The sequence below is a fragment of the Schistocerca nitens genome, chromosome 2, assembly GCF_023898315.1.
Source record: "Schistocerca nitens isolate TAMUIC-IGC-003100 chromosome 2, iqSchNite1.1, whole genome shotgun sequence".
Lineage (NCBI taxonomy): Eukaryota > Metazoa > Arthropoda > Insecta > Orthoptera > Acrididae > Schistocerca > Schistocerca nitens.
In genome coordinates this window covers 321,896,866-321,919,145 of record NC_064615.1, presented here as the reverse complement: position 1 = coordinate 321,919,145, position 22,280 = coordinate 321,896,866, and the positions used below count along the sequence as shown (strand labels likewise).

Below are 22,280 nucleotides of genomic sequence, written 5' to 3'. Positions count from 1 at the left end.
ATATCCACCTATTTGGTCTCAGTTGACGTCATATTGAAAGCTGTGCAACTACGTAGAATTTGTAGCTTCCTGCGTGAAACGTATAATTCACAGTGCCACTATAGAATGCCACGAGCTGTCGCGTCTCACTTGCTTGTGTGGTCCTGGGTATAATCGATGTTTAGCATTCATACGTTCTCTCTTTGAGAACTGTTGAAGTGCTTTGCGATATTTGTTTGTTTTTCTTTTATTAACAACAGAAGGGGTCGTCTGCTGTAAATCAGGAAAACATTTTTGAAACGCGACAGTTATTTTACCACTATGGCTGTGAATTTCAATGTTATGTTTTGTCGGCATCCGTGCCGGGTGTCATATTTTTTGAGGTTTCAAAGAAGATTCAAACATAAGAATACTCACTGGGTAAGAAATAATTTTAGATTTGTAACTTAATATTTCTCTGATACAGTTTTGCCGGTGTTAATTGTCTTTCTTTAATTTTCTTAACCATGTGCACCACTATTGTCTTCTGAATATACTTCATGTTGCCATTGTTTTAATCAGTGTTGAACTTCTTTATAACATTTTAAACTTATATTTTTCAAATGTCCCGCTTTGTTCGCGTAGTGTGATAGCGTATTAAACTTACGGGCATCGGTGTATGTATGTAGCTATGAACGTTCTTCATGAGATTAGTTGCAGTGTAGTTCGAGAATTGAAGCTCTTGTACCTTTGCCATCCGTACACGGCGCTTGTGTGATCAGTGACGAAGGTTTCTGTAACACGACATTTAAAGTAACAGACAGCCCGTAACCCATTACGTAAGAATTTTATATAGTTATGTTGTCCTGCTAACGCCTTTGAGTCATCATGTTAGACAGCCAATTTAGTAAAATTGTTTCGAGAAGTCACAGTGTATGATGATCTGATTGTCAGCTTGCTCTCAGACACTTCTGAGCAGGATGATCTCAAGCGGTAATTATTACTTTTTTCCCTTGCCAGGACAATAATTATCATTATCCTGAGTAGCGTAAGGTCTTTCCATTCCAAGATAATTTTATATGCATGCAAACTGCATTCAGTATAAAAGAACAGATCTGAAAATGCTACTGACGAGAATTCTTTATGACATTACAGAAATGCATAAATGGAATGAAGTGCAATAGTACAGGTAGCAGAATATGGGGTAGGAGGACAAATACTTTGGAGAACAACAAAACTCTCAGTGTAATGTGAAACTAAGTCAGCAGTTGGGCTGATAGGATAACTCAGTGTCAGGCAATTAACACTCCTTACTCTGTGGCGTTGTGTGATTTCATGATAGCGTTGGAGAGATGTGGTTTGCTGATCACTCTTGCAGTTATAATTTTGGCCATTTGACCCATTTTGAGGCCTCCGTTGGTCTGTATGCAAATTGGGACGTATTGTCAAAAAATATGACATAAATACAGTTCTCTGATTTTTCACCATTTCTTTAAATTAAAAGGAAACTGAAATAGAGTGTAAGGGAAAAGACAAATGGTATTGCCACAGAATGATCTGAATACCCTCTTCAAAGTGTACAACTTTGGCTTTTGTTTTGTGCCGCATATATCAGAATATACAATATTTGGTTGCTAAGGATAAACTTTAGTGTAACCTGGAATAACCTCAGATAAGACATAGCGAAAGAAATTGTTCCCAAAGTAGTGAAAATGGGAACTAATAAAATACTGTAGTAGATGTGTAAAAACTGGGGTATACTCAACAATGGAAGTGAATGGTATTTTCTTTGAAGTGTAATGTTGTATGTTGCATAGATGTCGTTTTCTCTGTTTCTGTCTGTGTATTTTAGTTGTAGATGCTATTTAGTTCTTGTGGGTGGCTGCTTGGATTGTGTTGCATGCTATACCTACATTGGTCTAATGGATATAGCAAGTGTATTGAAAATTATGATACTGTCGTTTTGCATTTACCAATGACTTCGTCACTGGCTCGGTTTGGTTGTATGTAGTCAAAGGTACAAAAAAACATAAAACCCATACCTTTCCACTGTGGTCTGGTGTTTACAAGAGTTTCCTATTTTTGAAGATGTTAAGAACAAGAATGTGTCTGCCCAAATCCACTCTTCCTTTGGAAGTCTGTTAATGGGTTTCTGTTTTGATAATATTTTTGTGTTAGTGACGTCATCCATTAGTCATTTCTTGGTATTGGAATCTGCATCATGTAATGTCATCAGTCTTTTGGTACAGATCACAATGTTTATTAATCCCACAAATTAATGTAGGATGATAAAAAGACAAGTCTAAATTATATATTGTAAGATGTAAGCAACAGCTAAGAAAACAAGTAAATCGCTCCACGCAAATGCTGGGATGGTTCCTTTGAAAGGGTACGGCCGACTTCCTTCTCCAGCCTTCCCTAATCCAATGAGACCAATGACCTCGCAGTTTGGTCTCTTCCCCCAAACAACCCAACTGTAAGAAAACAGGAGACTAACCTAGAATATATACAGTCTAGGTCTTAAATGAAGAAAAATGTTTTGTGCATAGTGTTACACATAGAGTTACAATCACAATTTTTCCACCTCATGTTTATATGTGAAGAAATGGCATTGCAGCTGAATTTCATAAAATCAAGAACTGTGATGAGTGGCTCTGTGTGCTCCTGTATGCCTACGTAAGTCAAGAAGAAAGTGTACCAAGACCATGAAACTGGATCATTGCTGTAATCTATGCCATGGTATAAATTATCATGCAGTTTTCGGGGGCCTAATGGTAAAATTGATAAGACTAAGACATTGCTGTTGTTGCGTAGGTATGAAACTTCAGTCCCTGCATATTTGGTCTTTGTACAGGGTGCACGCAACCTGGCACACTTTATGCTTACTGTAGCACTACTGATTTTTGATGAGAATACATTTTGGGTCACTTTATGTGCTTCAGTATTTTGATTGAGTTGGATTGCCACAACCAGTCTGAAGGTTAAATAGTACCATCAATCATGTGGATTAAATACCATCTAAAAACAACTGAATGGATTATCCAATAACAGTACATTAATGAAATAGAGCTGAATGTCCAACATTGAAGATGAATCATAAACAAACTAGTGCATATTCTTTGGTTCATGAAATAACAATTTGCAACAGTTTCATCATCTTTACTGTACATTGACAGTCATCTCTGATCACTAAATCAAACAGCTGTCACAAGTGTACCATATTCTTTCAGGCATCTATCCACTGGGTAAAATGTTGTTCCTGGTAGAGGGTGATTGTTGTAAATTTTGTTTTGGCAGTTGTCTCACAACATTCACTTCCAACTGTAAGCCCATAGATTAGATGGATGATGACATGTTTCATGTTTTTGAAAGTTGCAATAAAAGTAACATTGCAATGTGTTCACTAGCTGGCACAGTGCATATTTGACAGAGCAAACAGTGCAAGCAATGCTGCTGTAAACAGGACACCCATGTCACATTCTTCCTTGAACAACCAGTCATTCTTTCTGTCCACAGCTCAGACTTCATGTATCACTCTTAGATTTGTGTGGTTCAGATTTTCTTTTGTGGTTTCTCATACTACACTCCTGGAAATGGAAAAAAGAACACATTGACACCGGTGTGTCAGACCCACCATACTTGCTCCGGACACTGCGAGAGGGCTGTACAAGCGATGATCACACGCACGGCACAGCGGACACACCAGGAACCGCGGTGTTGGCCGTCGAATGGCGCTAGCTGCGCAGCATTTGTGCACCGCCGCCGTCAGTGTCAGCCAGTTTGCCGTGGCATACAGAGCTCCATCGCAGTCTTTAACACTGGTAGCATGCCGCGACAGCGTGGACGTGAACCGTATGTGCAGTTGACGGACTTTGAGCGAGGGCGTATAGTGGGCATGCGGGAGGCCGGGTGGACGTACCACCGAATTGCTCAACACGTGGGGCGTGAGGTCTCCACAGTACATCGATGTTGTCGCCAGTGGTCGGCGGAAGGTGCACGTGCCCGTCGACCTGGGACCGGACCGCAGCGACGCACGGATGCACGCCAAGACCGTAGGATCCTACGCAGTGCCGTAGGGGACCGCATCGCCACTTCCCAGCAAATTAGGGACACTGTTGCTCCTGGGGTATCTGCGAGGACCATTCGCAACCGTCTCCATGAAGCTGGGCTACGGTCCCGCACACCGTTAGGCCGTCTTCCGCTCACGCCCCAACATCGTGCAGCCCGCCTCCAGTGGTGTCGCGACAGGCGTGAATGGAGGGACGAATGGAGACGTGTCGTCTTCAGCGATGAGAGTCGCTTCTGCCTTGGTGGCAATGATGGTCGTATGCGTGTTTGGCGCCGTGCAGGTGAGCGCCACAATCAGGACTGCATACGACCGAGGCACACAGGGCCAACACCCGGCATCATGGTGTGGGGAGCGATCTCCTACACTGGCCGTACACCTCCGGTGATCGTCGAGGGGACACTGAATAGTGCACGGTACATCCAAACAGTCATCGAACCCATCATTCTACCATTCCTAGACCAGCAAGGGAACTTGCTGTTCCAACAGGACAATGCACGTCCGCATGTATCCCGTGCCACCCAACGTGCTCTAGAAGGTGTAAGTCAACTACCCTGGCCAGCAAGATCTCCGGATCTGTCCCCCATTGAGCATGTTTGGGACTGGATGAAGCGTCGTCTCACGCGGTCTGCACGTCCAGCACGAACGCTGGTCCAACTGAGGCGCCAGGTGGAAATGGCATGGCAAGCCGTTCCACAGGACTACATCCAGCATCTCTACGATCGTCTCCATGGGAGAATAGCAGCCTGCATTGCTGCGAAAGGTGGATATACACTGTACTAGTGCCGACATTGTGCATGCTCTGTTGCCTGTGTCTATGTGCCTGTGGTTCTGTCAGTGTGATCATGTGATGTATCTGACCCCAGGAATGTGTCAATAAAGTTTCCCCTTCCTGGGACAATGAATTCACGGTGTTCTTATTTCAATTTCCAGGAGTGTATTATGATGTGAATTAGTTTCTGTCCACTTCTCTCAAGCTTTGACAGATGCATATCAGGAAACTGATGTGTTGTGTATAGCATCTATGGGAGTATAATGTATTTAAATCTTAGGGTTCTTCAGTTTCTTGTTAGACGATCAACAACTTGTTTTCTTCCCTCCCGCTTTGCTAATAATGAATTCAGGGAAGGGGGAAGTATCTAATCTTCTTGAGAAAAGCACGTTCAGTTTTCTTGAATGTTGTTCTTTATTTATAACTCACCATTATAATTAAATTTGTTTGGAACTGTTATCTATAAATGCATGATTCGATTTACCTGAATTGATTTTGGCTCATCAGTTTGGTCCAGAGACTGTTCTCTCACCTCCAAAAAGAACTCCAATTTTAAAAAATTACAATTTTGTGAGTTCTTTCTTTGTGGATGCCTTTTAATTTACCCTGAAGGATATATCAGGACAAATCAGGGCCAGATGGGGGACTACTTGCTCGTCAGCTCTCCATCAGTTGCATTCTAAAGCTCCCCACTGAGTTGGGCTCTTGTTGCAGATAACGTGGTTTGTGCAAAACTGTTGTTGCACTACTGTCTTCTGGGAAGAGAGAATCCTGTTAGGCTACCTTCAGAATAAGATCTGTCACGAGGTCGGAGTCTGCCAAGTGATGTCCGGTGGTCACTGATGTTGATGTTGTTGAACTGGTTGAGGACTGTTACAGATGGGTGTCTTGATTTCAGTCTCAGTTGCTGCTGTTTAAGGGAATATGGATTGAAATAAATGGAGAGGGGTGGGTTGGCATTACATTTTTCCATCTGTGATTTGAAGGCTGCTAACCATCTAGTTTGGGGAGGTGTGATATTGCTCAGTAACAGCAGCCACTGGATCGGAATTGTTCGAGTAGTTCCAGTTATGGTTCACATTGCACAATTTAACTGTGTATCGACAGGGTAGGTATGGCAGGTATTGCGTCAGACAGGAGCACAGTATCGTACGGTTGAGTGTATAAGGGCTTTTGGGCTGATTCTTGGCTGTAGCATCCCATGACATATTGGCCAGTTTCTGAATTAGATTAGTTCGAGTTTTGATTTTTGCTAATAATTTTTCGAGCTGTTGTCTGAAGGTGGGTATTCTCTTGAGAGTGGTACTGACATACATAGGACCTAGATTGTGCTTTAACCGTCTCCATCATAGTAAATGGCAGGAGTTCTTTGAGATGAAATGACGTAACTTCAGTTTTGGTTGATCTGACTTGAGTCCCCATTATTTGAAATATTAACTAATTGTGCGGAGGTCTTCTGACAGTACATCCTCAGTCTGAGTAAAACTTGGACTTTGGGTACAAAGGCAATACCATCTGCATGCATGAATTGAGAGATGTTGGTGGCATGTTTGAGATGTATAGATTAAAGGAGCTAGTACAGACCCTTGTGGTAGGCCATTTTGTAGGCTATGGAAAATGCTTGACTACCCGTTAATATGTACTTGGAAAAATCTGTCACTGAACATCTCATTGAGTAGATGAAGAAATAATGTGTAAGGAATCAGCAGGTACACCTTGAGTAGTAGTCCTTCTTCCCAAACTGTACCACGGACTGCACTTAAACCAATAAATGCAGCAGATGTTTTGAGTTGTTGGAATCTTCTCTCTATGTGCGTTGTGAGCGAGAGGACCTGATTGTAGCAGCTTCTTCCTGGCATAAAACCAGCTTTCTCTATTGGTATGCTATTGCATAAAAAGTTTGTAATCTGTGCATAAAGTATTCTTTCAAGGATCTTGAAGCAAATGCATAAAAGTGTGATTGGTTTGTAGCTTTCTGGCAAAGTGATGTTTTTCCCTGACGTAAGAGTGCCAATAACTTTGCATCTCTTCAAAGGTTCCAGTAACATGCAACTTCACAGAATATCGTTGTATGGATTTAAAAGCCATTGTCATGTGTTTGGACCCAAGCTATTAATGAATTTAGTGTATATGTTGCCTACCCCTACAGTTTTTCTGCATTTTGTTAGGTTGTTTGCAGCATCCACTGTGTTAAGGTCTGTAATAGGAAAGAGTTGTTGATGGCTTTAACGAATATCCGTAATTGCATATCTCACCTCTCTCTTTTGTATTTTGTCAAAGATGGTCGTTGATAGCTTTTAATACTTCTGACTATGAGTGTAGCTGGAGTTGATTATATCAAATGAGTAGGCAGCATAAGGAATATCTTTGAACAGTGTTTTCATTAAAATGTAACTCTTTTGTAGTGGCACTAATTATTTCAGCAACTCTAGTAGGCAGCCAAATTCACAAGAAGCAGACTCAAAGTTTCCTTCCAGTTCACAAATAATTGATCAAACTGTTAATTCCAGAATGTATATCAACACACTTTCCTATGAAAGTTTCATTTGTGGGAAAGCCCTAAATCACAAAGTGCCAATACTTGTGCTGTGTGGCCACTTGCTACCCATAAATCAAATCTCACAAACTTTAAAAAGTGGTGTTCCCTATGATGTCATTCTGTCCTAGTGATACGCATTATATTACAATTTAATAAAACATTTGGGTCAGTTGGCTAACATAAATCATGAGAATTTCATATAAATGATGCTGAAACAGGGATGCAACAGGGGGATGGGCTCTGACCATTGCTGTTCAGTTGTCTGCTTGAGACAGTAGTCAGAGAATGGAACACAAATATAAAGAGTGGTGTAAGATTGGATTGCAAAAAGAAGAACCTTAAAGTATGTTGCATTGCCTTTGCAGGTGATATAGTCCTTTCTGCCAAAACAATGGAAGAAGCACAGGAGCAAATCCTTGGACTAAAAAAAAAACAAGCAGCTAAAATAGGTCTTCACATTTCCTTCAGAAAAATCATAATAACTGTCAATAACTCATGTAAATACCTCAAAGTCCAAGGACAAAGACTGAAATAGTAAAAGAATTTACAGGGTGATGATTATTGAACTATATGTAATAAAATAATCATAATTTCTGAAAGATTTGTGTTAGGATGTTCAAACTGCACAGTTGGCCGCAGGACATGATGGGGATTAGCATGGGCATATGCCTTGTTGCTGTTGGCCATTTGCCCATGAAAATGTTAAGATACAGCGTGCTGAGTATATAGCGCTTGTGAAGGCCCACCATGTGAGCAGTAACAGCCCAGCTGGAGCTCAAAGGAAGTTTGTGACTGAGTTCAAGCTGAAGATAACCAGTCCAAGAATGCTAACAATCAAGAATTTGATTTGCAAGTTTGATAGAATGGGCAGTGTTCATGATGATAGTGCTGGCAATGTCTGTTGTCCAAAAAAGAGTGAAAATGCCTGAAAACATTGAGAAGACACGCACTGTGCTTCAAAGCAGCCCGAGGAAATCAATCAGATGAGCTGCTCAACCGGTGGGAATGAACTGGGAGACACTGACAAATAGTTGTTGAAGACCTGCATCTTTTCCTGTACAAAATTCAAACCCATCAGCCAATAAGCCCTAGGACCATGGAATGATGTGAATATGGTTTGGTTTAGCAAAAAAGCCCACTTTCAATTGGATGGGTGTATCAATAAGCAAAATTGGCACATTTGGGGGACTGAGAATCCGCATGTTGTGATCGAGAAGTCTCTTCACCCTCAATGGGTGACTGTTGCATGCAGTGTCCAGTCACAGAATAATCAGTGCAATATTCCTTGATGGCATGGTGGCTACCGAATGGTACATGAAGGTTTTGGAAGATGATTTCATCCCCATTATCCAAAGTGATCCCTGAATTCAACAAGATGCGGATCATCCAAGACAGAGCTCAGCCCCATCAAAGCAGGAGAGTGTTTCATGTTCTGGAGGAGCACTTTGGGACCACGTTTTGGCTCTGGGATACCCAGAGGCCACTGGTATGGGCCTCAATTGGCCGCCATATTCTCCAGATCTGAACAAGTACGACTCCTTTTCTGGGGCTACGTTAAAGACAATGTGTACACCAGTAATCCCAAAACCATTGCTGAGCTGAAAACAGTCAATCAGGATGTCATCAACTGCACTGATGTTCTGACATTTCAGCAGGTCATGCAGAATTTCACTATTTGTCTGCACCACATCATCACCAATGATGGCAGGCGCATCGAACATGTCATAACCTAAATCCGAATATGTGTAGTGACGTTTAAATGTTGAATAAAGTGTGTGCATGCCATGGCATGTAAGTAATTTATGTTTTTTTTTACACATTGTTCAGTAATTGTCAGCCTATATCTATCTTGGAGAATGGATTAGTTGGAATCCTGTGGAAAGCAAAGCAATGAAATGCAGAGAAAATAAACTTGAACTTGCCTTCCAGCTAACAAAAGATACATACAACAAAAAATCCCTTTTCTGGAGATCCAGAATTACACATTACAAGACAGTGATTAAGCCAGAAGCACTGCTTGCAGCAGAAACACTAAACATGAACTTCCAAGGCCAAATGGAGAAACTTAAGATAAAGGAAAGAGAAATTTTAACGAAAGTCATAGGACCAAAATTCAAAGGTAATAAGATAGTATGTCAAAAACGAAACTTTCTACAGAAAAATTGAAAAACTTTAAGATACAATGTAAAAACGGAGGATAAATTTTTATGGGCACCTTCTCAGAATGAACTTTAATAGGTGAACAAAACAAAATTTTGACTTTTTCCGTAGCCAAAAAACAAAACCCAGCTGGTATAAAGAAACTGAGAAAGACCCAGTAGAACTAAAGATTTAAGAAAAAAATCACTAATCAATTAAACAGCTAAATTAATTACTAAAGATGAAAATATAAGGTTCCAAGACAGATCTGCACAAAAATCCAAACAGACCATCTCGGAAGATGAAACGAAATGAAGAAAGAAGAAATACTGGGTACTGAGAAAAGAACAACACACAAAAAATGATTGATCCAACATTCTCCAAAGAGGGTGAGATGAAAGAAGAAGAAATGGTGCTCAAATGTATGTGAAAATTATATCAAACACTATACATTTAAAATTAATAGGTTCTCATAAAATATAATTTTAAAATGAATATTCTGTTCCTGACCTAAGACATAAGTACTCTGTGAATTTTTAATATTAAGAAAAAAATGGGAAAATTTAGAAGATAATTGATCTAGTTAGTGGTATAAGCATTAAATGTTTGTGAAAACATACAATTGAAAATCCGCTGTGGAGTAGAACAGTTGCGTTAGTTCATGGAGATAACAGTGGTCTTGTGCATGTTAGTTATGCTTACATGAGTATGTGGGAATTTTGTTGTCTACATCCAATGGATGACTTTGTCCAATAGCTGAGTAATATCCAGCAGTACTTTTCATTGTACCTTTCTGCCACTCAGTACCCCCTTTAAATGTTTATAAGTATGATTTGGTGGAATTCCCACATCAGTCACTTGTGGCAAGAGTTACATCTATACACCAATGAAAGTATGTCATTGCCTCCTGACTAAGCCTCTTGGGCCAGCCCAGCTACCTTCCCATGTGCCTTCTCCAGCCATTAAATATCTTGACCACAGTCATATGAAACAAATGCAAAAGGGGCCCTTGTTCCCTCCTGTAATCTGGATACTGGCTTCTTGTTTATTACAGTTTTTAATGAATTTCTGGCAACGATTGTTTAACAATAATGGAAATTTCTGGATGGAGCAATACTTAAATAAGGGAAAGACAACCACTCCTTAACAGTGGACCAATGCGAGGAACAGAGAAACACATAACAGACAACAGCACTCATACTAGCATTCGAGCACTAGCTCTTTTTGCGGGAATAGTACACACATACACAGACACCCAAAGAGCACACTCCCATGTCTAATTGATTGTTTTGCTAGTCTAGTAAACCACAGATTGTGTAACCATTCTTTTCTCTCCACAGATTGAGACATCTCAGACTCTATTTGGTGTAACCACTTACCTTGGGTACCAAAGCAATCTACCTTGAAATACTAAGTGGACAGCTATCAGTAATCTGAAGTATTTATTTACTTTTTGTCATACTTAGTTATTGGGGCATGATATTTTCTCAGGACACTGACTCAGTTGTATGAAAGTTGGGAATTTTAGAATTTTGCCCCCTGTTGGAAAAGTTCTGTGGATGCCCATGACCTACGCCAACCCTAGTGGCACAATAGACATGTTTGGTACAATAAGTCCCTTTAAGTTTTCCAAAATGGAAATACCACCACCTCCATACACACACAGAGAAAACTGGTTGTGCAGCATTTTTAAAGGAACTGGTGCTAGAGTTTTCTAAGTTAGGCTGCAAGCTGGTGGCTTAAAATTCATTCCTTTAAGTGTCCCTCACCAGGATTCTGTAACACATTGAAACCAACTCTCAGGAGTTCCCTGGTGATTATTTGTGGTCTCCGGAATGTTGGAATGTATGTTTAAGTTACTCAGAAGCTCTTCCTCAACACTGTAATTAAATGTCTGCTCAAACCAAAATGCAGGCGTTCATACTGTAATCTCTCAAAACACACACACACACACACACACACACACACACACACACAGTGAGGTGACCAAAGTCATGGGATAATATTGTGTTGTACCTCATTTTACCCAATGTAGTGCAGAAACTCAACATTACATGGACTCAGCACCAGCTACACTTTTGCAATTATATATGAGTATAGGAGCAGCAGGGCTCAATATTTCTTCAGGTGATGGAAGCCTACACTTTCACAATTATGTATGCCAGTGCAGGATTTTGTGCACAAAATGACATCTAAATTGTGTCACATAAATGATGTTCAGTGGGATTCATGTCGGGCAATCTGTGTGGCCAAATCATTCGTTCAAATTGTCCAGCATGTTCTCAAACCAATTGTGAACAATTGTGGCTCAGTGGCATGTTGCATTGTCATCTCGTGGAATTCGTTGTACTGCCAGTGGTCTGCATCTTCCCAACACAGTATTTCGATGTTGTAATTTGGTGTCTTCATCAGGTGTTCCCTGCGACTGGTCGACAAGCTGACCGTGTTCCATATTTATGGCTGGGCAGTGTCTGGTGTTTCCTATGCTGTCCAGGCCCACTGTGGCCATTTATGGGAGAGCTATTTGTGGTGTCGCTGCCAGATACCACACTTGCTAGGTGGTAGCTTAAATCGGCCGCGGTCCATTAGTACATGTCGGACCCGCATGTCGCCACTGTGTGATCGCAGACCGAGCGCCACCTCACGGCAGGTCTCGAGAGACGTACGAGAACTCGCCCCAGTTGTACGACGACGTTGCTAGCGACTATACGGACGAAGCCATTTCTCTCATTTGCCGAGAGACAGTTAGAATAGCCTTCAGCTAAGTTAATGGCTACGAATTAGCAAGACGCCATTAGCCTTAAATAGCTTGTATATAAAGAGTCACTTGTATCGCCACAATCTCCAGATGTCTCATCAAGAACGATGTATACAAGGATGTATTAAAAGTTAAGTATATTCCAAAGATACGTATTTTCTTTATCACATTCATTAAGTCTCCTGTTTCAGACCTCACTCCATCCTTCGTGAGTTAGCGCGTGCATCTTGGCCGCCTCTTTCAATTAGTGTGCGTAGTGTTGGCAAGTCTGCCGACACTACACTATTTATCTCTAGGTGTTCCGTTTTCCATCTGTGGCCATTTACACTGTTTTCCCCAGTGGTGGCCATGCCAAGGCGTTCTGTACTAGGTCCACACCCACCAGGAAAACATATTTTAACATCGACTTACGTCCTATGTGAAGACCAGTTTTATTAACAGACTGAAGGAGCGGCGATGGGTAGTCCCTTGTCTCCGGTAGTGGCAAACTTTTTTGTGGAGAGATTTGAGGATGAGGCACTTATAGCTGCTGCCTGCCAGTTGACCTGTTTCTTCAGGTACGTTGATGACACATTCGTCAATTGGCCACATGGCTGGAAAAGACTGGATGAGTTCCTTGGCCATAGGAACTCAAGATACCTCAACATTAAGTCCACAGCGGAACTAGAGAAAGATAATCGACTTCCATTCCTGGATGTCCTGGTGAAAAGGAAGATAGATAGGACACTAGGACACAGTGTGTGTAGGAAACCAAAACACGCTGACTTATATTACAGGCTGCCAGCAGCCATCATCCAGTGCAGAAAAACAGGTTACTGAGAACACTTGTACACCTAGTCAAGACAGTGTCCGATTCAGACAGATTGGCAGAGTTAGAACATCTACAGCAAATGTTTACGACCACAGGTACTCAAACAGGGACATCCGCAAAGCACTACATCTCACCAGACGACCTGATATAATGGGAGAACAACAAGAAGAGACCAGGAGGGTAGCCTTTCTACCACATGCATGTCCTATATCTGCAAAGATCAGCAGGATCCTGAAAAATCAAAAGTGTGTTCAGGCCTTCTAAAAAGATCAGGTTGCTCCTTGGAATGGTCAAGGTGATATGGAGGTTAAGGAAACATGGTATGTGCCATATAACAGGTGAATGTTGTATATCTAATATCGGTCAAATCACCAGAACACTTGAAATAAGATGGAAAGGACACCAAAAACATACCAGGCTATGACAGATCACTAAATCAGCAGTAGCAGATTATTCCCTAGAACTTGAACATGCCATGAATTATGATAAAATAAGGTTCCTCACTCAGACCCCCAAATTCTGGGATAGTGTGATTACCAAATCTATCAAAATCGAGATGAGAGAGAACCTGATCAACTGGGAGGCAGGATACCAGACCAGTACAAAGTGAAATTCAGCATTAGAATTACAAAGAGACAATGGAAAAAAGTTCCCTTCTCCATTAATGAACCTCGGACAACATGAGATGTAATTAATGGGATTGAATTTCTTATGGAGCATGGGGAAGTAACTACCTCCTCAGGAGACAACTGTAGTGCTCATGGACAAAAGACAGAACAACATTAACCATGTGAAACCCCAGGCACCATGCACCTTAGGAGCAGACACAGTACAGAACTCCAGACAGCGGCCATCGCCATGAGAGATTACTGTGGAGTGCGTAGACAGAATATACAATTCCCACAGCAGCCTGATTTGGTAGGCAGTGCACTTTGTAAAGGAGTACCAAACCCACAAGTTTAGGAGAATGGCGGGGGCATTCTAGAAGGCAGGATGATTGCCAACAGCGTAAGAAACATCTGCAGCATGTCGATTGTGCTGGGAATGCATCTGGCGGGCACAAGCTTATTATGGAACGCCTTGACATGGCTGCCACTGGGAAAAACAGTGGAAAAAGGTGTGGATTGAAGATGGAACACCTAGAGGCAAACAGCACCACCAGAAATGGCCAGATCGGTGCAGATGGCTAGGGAACACCAGACACCGCCCTGACATAAACACGGGATACGGTTAGCTTGTTGACCAGTCACAAGAAACACCTGGTAAATACACCGAATTATGATGTTGAAATATTGTGTTGGGAAGCAGCAATACACCCGATTCCATGAGATGACACTGAATCGCCAGAAAAGTCTAAAGCACTAAATATGAGGCATTGTCAGCAATAAAAATTCCATCATTGTATGGGAATATGAAGTCCATGAATGGCTTGTTGACCAGTCACAAGAAACACCTGGTAAAGACACCGAATTATGATGTTGAAATATTGTGTTGGGAAGCAGCAATACACCAGATTCCACGAGATGACACTGAATCGCCAGAAAAGTGTAAAGCACTAAATATGAGGCATTGTCAGCAATAAAAATTCCATCATTGTATGGGAATATGAAGTCCATGAATGGCTGCAAATGTTCTCCAACCAATTAAACATAACTGAGGACCCAGTCCATTCCATGTAAACGCAGTCCACACCATTATGGAATCACCATTACCTTGCACAGTGCTTTTTTGACAGCCTGGGTCCATGGTCTGTGTAACACTCGAACCCTATCATCAGCTCTTACTAACTGAAATTGGGATTCATCTGACCAGGTCATGGTTTTTTAGTTGTCTATGGTCCAACTGATATGGTCATGAGCCCAGAAGGGGCACTGCAGATGGTGTTCAGTGCCTGTTAACTCCCATCATGCAGCCATAAATATGTTGGAAAGCATTTCACAAGAATAGACTGAGTACAAATGATAGCTCTGCCAATGCACTGCCCTTTTATACCTATGCAATACTACCTGCATATCGCTATGCCATGACTTTTGTCACCTGCTTAAGTGATTAATATTGCGGAGATGGTGTACACATAAGCCCAGCAGAGTGGTTTTAGTGTCAGTGTTATCGCAAGCCCAGCCAATTAAAGGCTATTAAATTAAAATGTGAAAGTAAGCACCAGTGTGCTTAATTGATATCCGAGGACAATAATTTATTTCTGGTATAATGGATTTGTCACATCATGACTGTTCAACTCAGTTATAAGATATGAAATCAGGGGATGAAATTGGGTTGTACTAAGTGATGGATGGGTGCAGGACCCTACGATGTACTCACAGCATGAGATTACTGCCACCTTGCCTGCATAACCACATATGACCACATAACTTCGTGTACAGTGTTCGATCAGTGCTGGAGTGTTACAGTGGATTTCAATCTGTCTGTGTTTTGCTGTCCAGTGCAATTTCATGCATGATCAAACAGTGGCGTGCATTCTATTACGCAGGCTGCCATTATTGAGGGAATACCAAAATCTATGAAATGAACGTGAATGCCATTGTTTGATACTGAATTGCCAACTGTAGTGTATTCAGACCAATCCTACAATGACAACAGCATACATATGATTTAGTGCGACTTTGGTGGAAGATAGCTTGCATTCTTGAGCAGTATAGTGGGAAAACTCATAGTTAAATTGGTTGACACTAATTGCTACAACTTGCATTCATAACTCCTACATGTTGGGGCAACCTGAATAGCAGCCATTGCATCAGGAAGACTTTAGAGCCTGAGGTACTGCCTTTCCCTTAGACAACTGTGCACAAATATTTCAGCATTATATTTCCCAACCACCTGTGAGGAATGTGCAAGCCTTCTTCAGCTAATGATGGTCACCAGTGCTTTCTGCGGTGCACATTTACCTGGCATGTGATCCACCAAGCATGAGTCGGATATGGTGGTTGGCAACTTGGTTGTCACATTTTGTGAGATCCAACTGTTGATCCTTTGTGTATTCTTGTACAAACCTCTGATTTTATGCTGTTATCATCATCATTCAACTTAAAGGAATTGGACCTCTGTCTATTCTGTCTTCAGATAGTTTGTGTGCATCGTGGTTGACCTATTTGATTTTATGCCACGATGTGTAGTGGTTCTGATTCCAGTTTTTGAATGCATTATGCATTTGGAACTGTGTACAGGGATTTAAAGGGAAACAATCATGTAGATGTAACATTAGGTGAAGCAATTGCTCAGTATTTACACGTCAGTGGAATAATGGAAATATGTGGTTCTCTATAATGGAGACTTCACCAAACATAACTTGAACCTTTTAACTTATGAAGGTCTTTACCAGAGTAATTTGGAACACAATGATTGAAAAGTGCTATACATGCACACCATTATGTTAAACACTTCAGAGTGTTAGAAGTTAAATTAGTGAATTAATGTAGATGCCTTCTCTGTTGCAAGACGGGTACTCGCAGGTTTTTGGAAAACGGCTGCAGAAATGTTTCAACGTTATAATATATACAGTATTAACAGAAGCATGAGTATAAAGGAAACTTAAAATTAAGCTTATTCTTGTACTAAAAATACAGAAATGTTGTGTTCCTGCTGAAAGATGGAAATCGGTAGAAAATTGAAGTCAGTGTGCAAACACGACCAGGATCAAAGCATTGGGAAGCAGGGTCAGTATTATTTCTTTAACAGAAATAAAATTATTGCATGCATATATTTATATGTTTGTTCATATTAAAATTCTAAAATTTATATTCATTGAAACGTAAGGTAAATTACATTATATCAGAACATGCCACCAAGTGCAACTTGCTCAGTTTCATAAGCTGTGCTGTCAGAACATCCCTCTACCCTCCCCTATTCAAACACCAGATTATCTGACTTGTGTATATGAGAACTGCACCTCCAACAATCCCTTTTTCTACCTCCCTCCCTTCTTGCCCCCCATCCCCCCCCTCCCAAACTTCCTGCCCCTCATTACTTCACCCTGGCCTGCTCCATACTTCGTTTGGTACTATAAAATGTTAGAACCACTCAGATTCCCAATTTAAAATGATAATAAATTTTGCACTTTGGGAGGAAGTGCATGAGTGAAATGGATTTATTAATAGTTTCACACATTTTGACCTACAGTAGAATACTACACTTCTTAATCTCATTTTAAAAGAATCATTATATTAATATCAGCGAAGTCCTTCATTACTAGAAAATATTTAAAGTTGTCAAAGAGTGTGTATTACCTATAGATGTATGAGGGCGTGCTGAAAAGTATTGCGTCCAAATTTTTTTGTGTGATACCTCTTAAAGGTTTTTAAATAAAACAAATGTTATTAACATTTTACGTCTTTATCCTGCTTGTCTGCATATTTATTTCTCAATATAGCCGGTCTGGCGATGAACACATTTCTCCCAACGAGAGGCCAGTTGTTGATACCATCACTGTAGAATGTTTGACTTTGTCGACAGAGCCACAGACTCACCTCTGCTTGCACCGCTTCAGCACTGTCAAGGTGAAGTCCTTGGAGGCATTCATAAAGTTTTGGAAACAGATGAAAATCAGATGGGATGAAGTTGGGACTGTACGGAGGACGATCAGTGACAGTGATGTTAGGTAGTTTCATGTCCTATGGGTCATTTGTATGATAAATCATAATGATGTGGAATGAGTCATTTTACATGTATATATATAAATGGCTACATGCTGAACATTTATAAAGGTTTTTACCTCATTTTTTTCTTTAAAAATATCTGCAGATGTGAGTTACTAATCCCTACTCACCACATTTTACTCATTAGAGTAATAGAAATTCTACAGAATAGAAACAGGTGTCACAGAGAACCTTTTTTAGTTTGCTTTCAAATTTTTCTTTGCTATCTGTCAAACATTTTATATCCCTCGGTAAGTTATCAAAAATGTTTCATGCAATATTGTACACCCATTTTTGTAATAAAGAAAAACTTTATGTGGACTAATGAATGTCATTTTTACTTCTGGTATTGTAATTATGTACATCATTGTTCCTTTTGAACTGCAGTGGATTATTTACAACAAACTTCACGAGGGAATAAATATACTGCAAAGTAGTAGTCAGAATGCCAAACTCTTTAAACAGTCATCTACAAGATGCTTGTGGATGTGCACCACATATTACTCTCACAGCAAGTTTTTGAGCAGCGAAAACTTTCTTTCTTAAGAATGAGTTCTTCCAGAATATAATTCCATATGACATTATTGAATTAAAATATGCAAACTATGTCAACTTACTGATTTCTCTCTCCCCAAGATTTGCAGTGATTATAAGGGAAAATGGGCTGAACTAAGTTGTTTTAGGCATTCCAAAATGTGCTTTTTCCAGTTAAAATTCTCTTCAATATGAACACTTAAGAATTTTGAAGTTTCCACATTATTTATTACTTCCTCGCCATGCATTACACTTAGCATTGGTGTAGTACCCCTAAATGTGCAGAACTGAATATGTAGTGTCTTGTCTTTTTAAAACTGAGCGTGAGACGATTCACAGAAACGCAGTCAATGACAGTTTCAGGAACATTGTTTACTATTTCTTCTGTTTCTGAACGCGTGCTTGGGTTGATTGCAATACTAGTGAATCCAACGTGCTGGATTGTGGCAGATGTTGCAGCACTCATGTGTGGTCTGACATTGTTATGCTGAATGAGAGGGTGCTGCATGTGTTGATGAACTCTTCAAATTCAAAACTCGATTACAGCAGCCTGTTTCCACCCACTGACATAGTAATGTTACATATCACCCTGTTACATGCTACAGTTTGGAGCCCTTTAGTGGTAGAGGGCTGCTAATATGTGGACATGAAGAATAAAGATGTAGAATGTGAATAACATTTGTTTTATTCTAACATAAAGATTTGGAGACATTATTTTTCAGCAAACCCTCATATTTATTCTTCACTGATTCTGGAAAATGTCTAGTGCATGATGTCTTTTTCTGTATTGCATCTTTCCTCAGTTTTGATTTTTGTATCTTTTTTTATTTTTATACTAGAGATGAAGGTATTAAAGTCAGGTAAATATTAGATGACAAAATATCACTTAAGTCACAGAAGTCTACTTTATAACTTAAGACAGCAGTTTACATCTGTGCTTCTGAGTATTAGTGTTTGAAAAGAGATTTATTTATTTTTTTTTCATTTTCATAATAACTTTTTTTAAATATAACCTAAAGGAAACAATATATGAAACTGAGAGCTCATGTCAACAATGCTGTAGCAATTATTCCAAAATTATCATTTGTTCTGTCTGTATTTCAGTCTGTCATTGCAAAGAGGAAATCACCAAAAGATAAAGCATTAGAACATTTTGATGATTTTTACAAGTCTATTTATGGGAAACAATGGCCATCAATTCGGATTGGTCTGTTGTCTCCTCACAAATATTGTGCAGTCATTAACAACTTTGGAGATACTGAAACAACAGTGGAAGACCTAGAGGTGAGTTTATAAAACAGCTAATATTAATAGCATTTGATGTGAGTTAAATATGTGTGCCTGATCATACTCATTAAGTTTCAGCAGTTCAGATATCAGGCTTTATTTTGATGTAATTATATGGCTGTCATATTCTCTAATTTTTTCACAGATCATATTACTTAGATTCCATCTTGATGGAAAACTTGACAGTGAAATGACTTAATATAAAAATTACCACTGAGATATAACTGTGATGAAATGTTTATCTGAACATCATTAACAACCACCTTGACAGATAGGCAGCATGAATCTCACTATTTCCCATATCCTCTCAGGAAGTATACGACTCTTTTGTGAGTACAGGTGTGGTGAGCACAGGGCCCGGACTATCCCCCCTGCGGGTCCGGGGGTTTGAATAGGCCCGAGGTAGTCCTGGCTGTCGTAAGAGGCAACTAAAAGCAGTCTCACACATTTCGGCCCTATGAGTTCAGGTCCCATTCTATGGTTTGACCTGCCACTTTCAAAATTCTACGGGAGTGCAAGCCATACGGGGAAGGATGCCTTACGTGGTGCACATGTTATCCATAGTGCCCTTAGATTCGATCTCCTAAATCTCTTGTCATGGCTTTGCATCCCCACCTGCGATTCAAGTATTTGGGCAAGAACACTTTCTGGGGTATGTCAACTTCTTCTGTTGTTCCTGTCCTAGAGCTACAGAACGGAGAGAGCCATATTCACCTCAGTTTTTAGTCTGTAGCAGAACTGATAGAGACTCCTTTCTATCTACGAAGCCTCAATTTTTTGTTGAACACCTTGAAGATAAGTTTGGAGAAGTGACAGCATTGTCCAAGATGCAAAACAGCGCGTTCTTGATTCAGACACCATCCCCAGCCTGATCCCGAGGGTTACTTGTCTGTGACAAGTTGTGTGATATTCCTGTTTTCGTCACTCCCCATAAAAGCCTCAACATGGTCCATGGGATCATTTTCCATCTCGATCTCCTCTTGTAGTCTGATGATGAGCTCCACACCAATTTAGAAAGTGCATTGTAAGCATAACTCTCATCTGTGCAGTTCATAAAAGCTGATGGTGGAGGGGAGGATCCAAACTGCTCTTGGTTGTGAAGTAGCCATTGAAATCAAGTATATTATGTGCAGCTGCATATTGTGCCACACGATAGTCCACTTTGCTCTTGGCCACAGTTTGGCGGTGGCCATTTATCTTTGTGGACAGCTGATTAGTTAATCATAATCAGTACAAAAAGCTGAACAATGAGCACAGCAGGGGTGGTGTATAACAAGGCTGCTTTCACAGATGACCTGGCCTTTGATGAGGTAGGGTAAGCCTGTGACAGAATTGGTATATGAAATGTTGGGTGGGTGGATTGGGCACATTTTGTTTGTGGGTCTTTCACAGGGATATGATCCATGTGGTAATGGATTGTGATTGGGAGATACATAGGGATGGACTAGGGTATAGTGGAGGTTGAGTGCACTGTGAAACTTCACTTTAGGAGGGGTGGGAATGATCATGGGTAGGATGTCCCTGATTTCAGGGCATGTTGACAGCTAATCAAAGCCCTGATGAAGGATGTGGTTCTGTTGTTCTAATCGAGATTGGTATTGGGTGACAAAGGGGGTTCTACTTTGTGGCTGGTTCTTGGGGGTGGTGTGAGGATTGGGAGTGTGTGGTGACATGGAATGGGAAATATGTTTACGAACTAGGTGTGGGAGATAGTGTCTGTCTCTGAAGGCCTTTGTGAGACTTTAAGCATACTGGCCAAGGGAGCTCCCGACTGAGCCCTCTCTGGGTGGCCAGGCTGTATGGGAGGGATTTTTTGGTGTGGAAGGGATGACAGCTGTCGAAATGGTGGGTTTTATGTGGACAGAGGTGTAGATGAGGCCACCAGGGATGAGCAGCTCAGCATCCAAAAAGTTTGCAAGGTGGGTGTGGTGGGTTTAGGAGGACCAATTGAAGTGGATGGGAGAGAAAGTGTTGAGACTGTGAGGAAAATGAGGATAGGGTGTCCTGGCCCTAAGTACAGATCATGAAGATATCATTAACAAACCTAAACCAGACAATAGGTTTACCCCCCAGGGGATCCACAACTCTTTTGTGGATACGTGCATAGCGAGCACGGGACCCCGAGCTGATGTGGCCTTCCTTCCTTTCCGGGCTGCATGCCTTCCCTTTCCGCATCCTTCCCCATCCCCCATCTTCGCCCCCCTCCTCACCTCTGGCTCTTTCTTTCCCTTTCTCCCCTTCTGGGGTTCTGGTTTGTGCCTACGTCCGGAGACGGACGGTTGTAAATATACTACATTCTTCGCCTTCCTTGCTTGTAAGTCTTCATCCTCCCTTATCCTTCTCTTTTCCTTACCTCTTCTCTCTACCCTTTTCTCCGCTGCGGCGTTTGACCTCTCTTCTTTCCTTTCTCTTTCTCTTTTTTCCTCCCTGTGCGTGTCTGAAGGCCGACCCACGCACTTCCATGCGTAGCCGGTGACGGGGTAACACGTAATTCCCCGCCCCGGGTAGACAGGTAGGACACGTACGTACCCCCTGGTAACGGCCAGGCCCAGGGAGGGGTGATTACCCGAGCTGATACCTTCCGAAAGTGCCGATTGGTCCCTCCGTCCGTTTGTCGGGAGGTGTGACCTGAGGTGTGAACAATCACCTAAGGCGGGTGTGCCCTCAGAGAGGGCCCCCACAAGGGAGGAGCGCGCCATTGGAGACGCCGGTAATCATGGGGGATTCTTCCGCAATGGTTTCCTCACCTTACACTATGTCTGCTCAC

At 41.2% G+C, this 22,280-nt stretch overlaps 1 protein-coding gene across 1 annotated transcript in view; it reads left to right on the top strand.

Annotated features, from left to right (window-relative positions):
* The first annotated feature begins 215 nt into the window (after window positions 1-215).
* Window positions 216-22,280, top strand: part of LOC126236109 (5-methylcytosine rRNA methyltransferase NSUN4) — a 112,683-nt gene continuing 90,618 nt past the window's right edge. Inside the window, exons 1-2 of the mRNA XM_049945178.1 lie at window positions 216-399; window positions 19,331-19,510. Of these exons, the coding sequence (XP_049801135.1) occupies window positions 301-399; window positions 19,331-19,510 (279 nt within the window). The 5' untranslated portion in view covers window positions 216-300. The remainder of the gene's footprint in view (window positions 400-19,330; window positions 19,511-22,280) is intronic.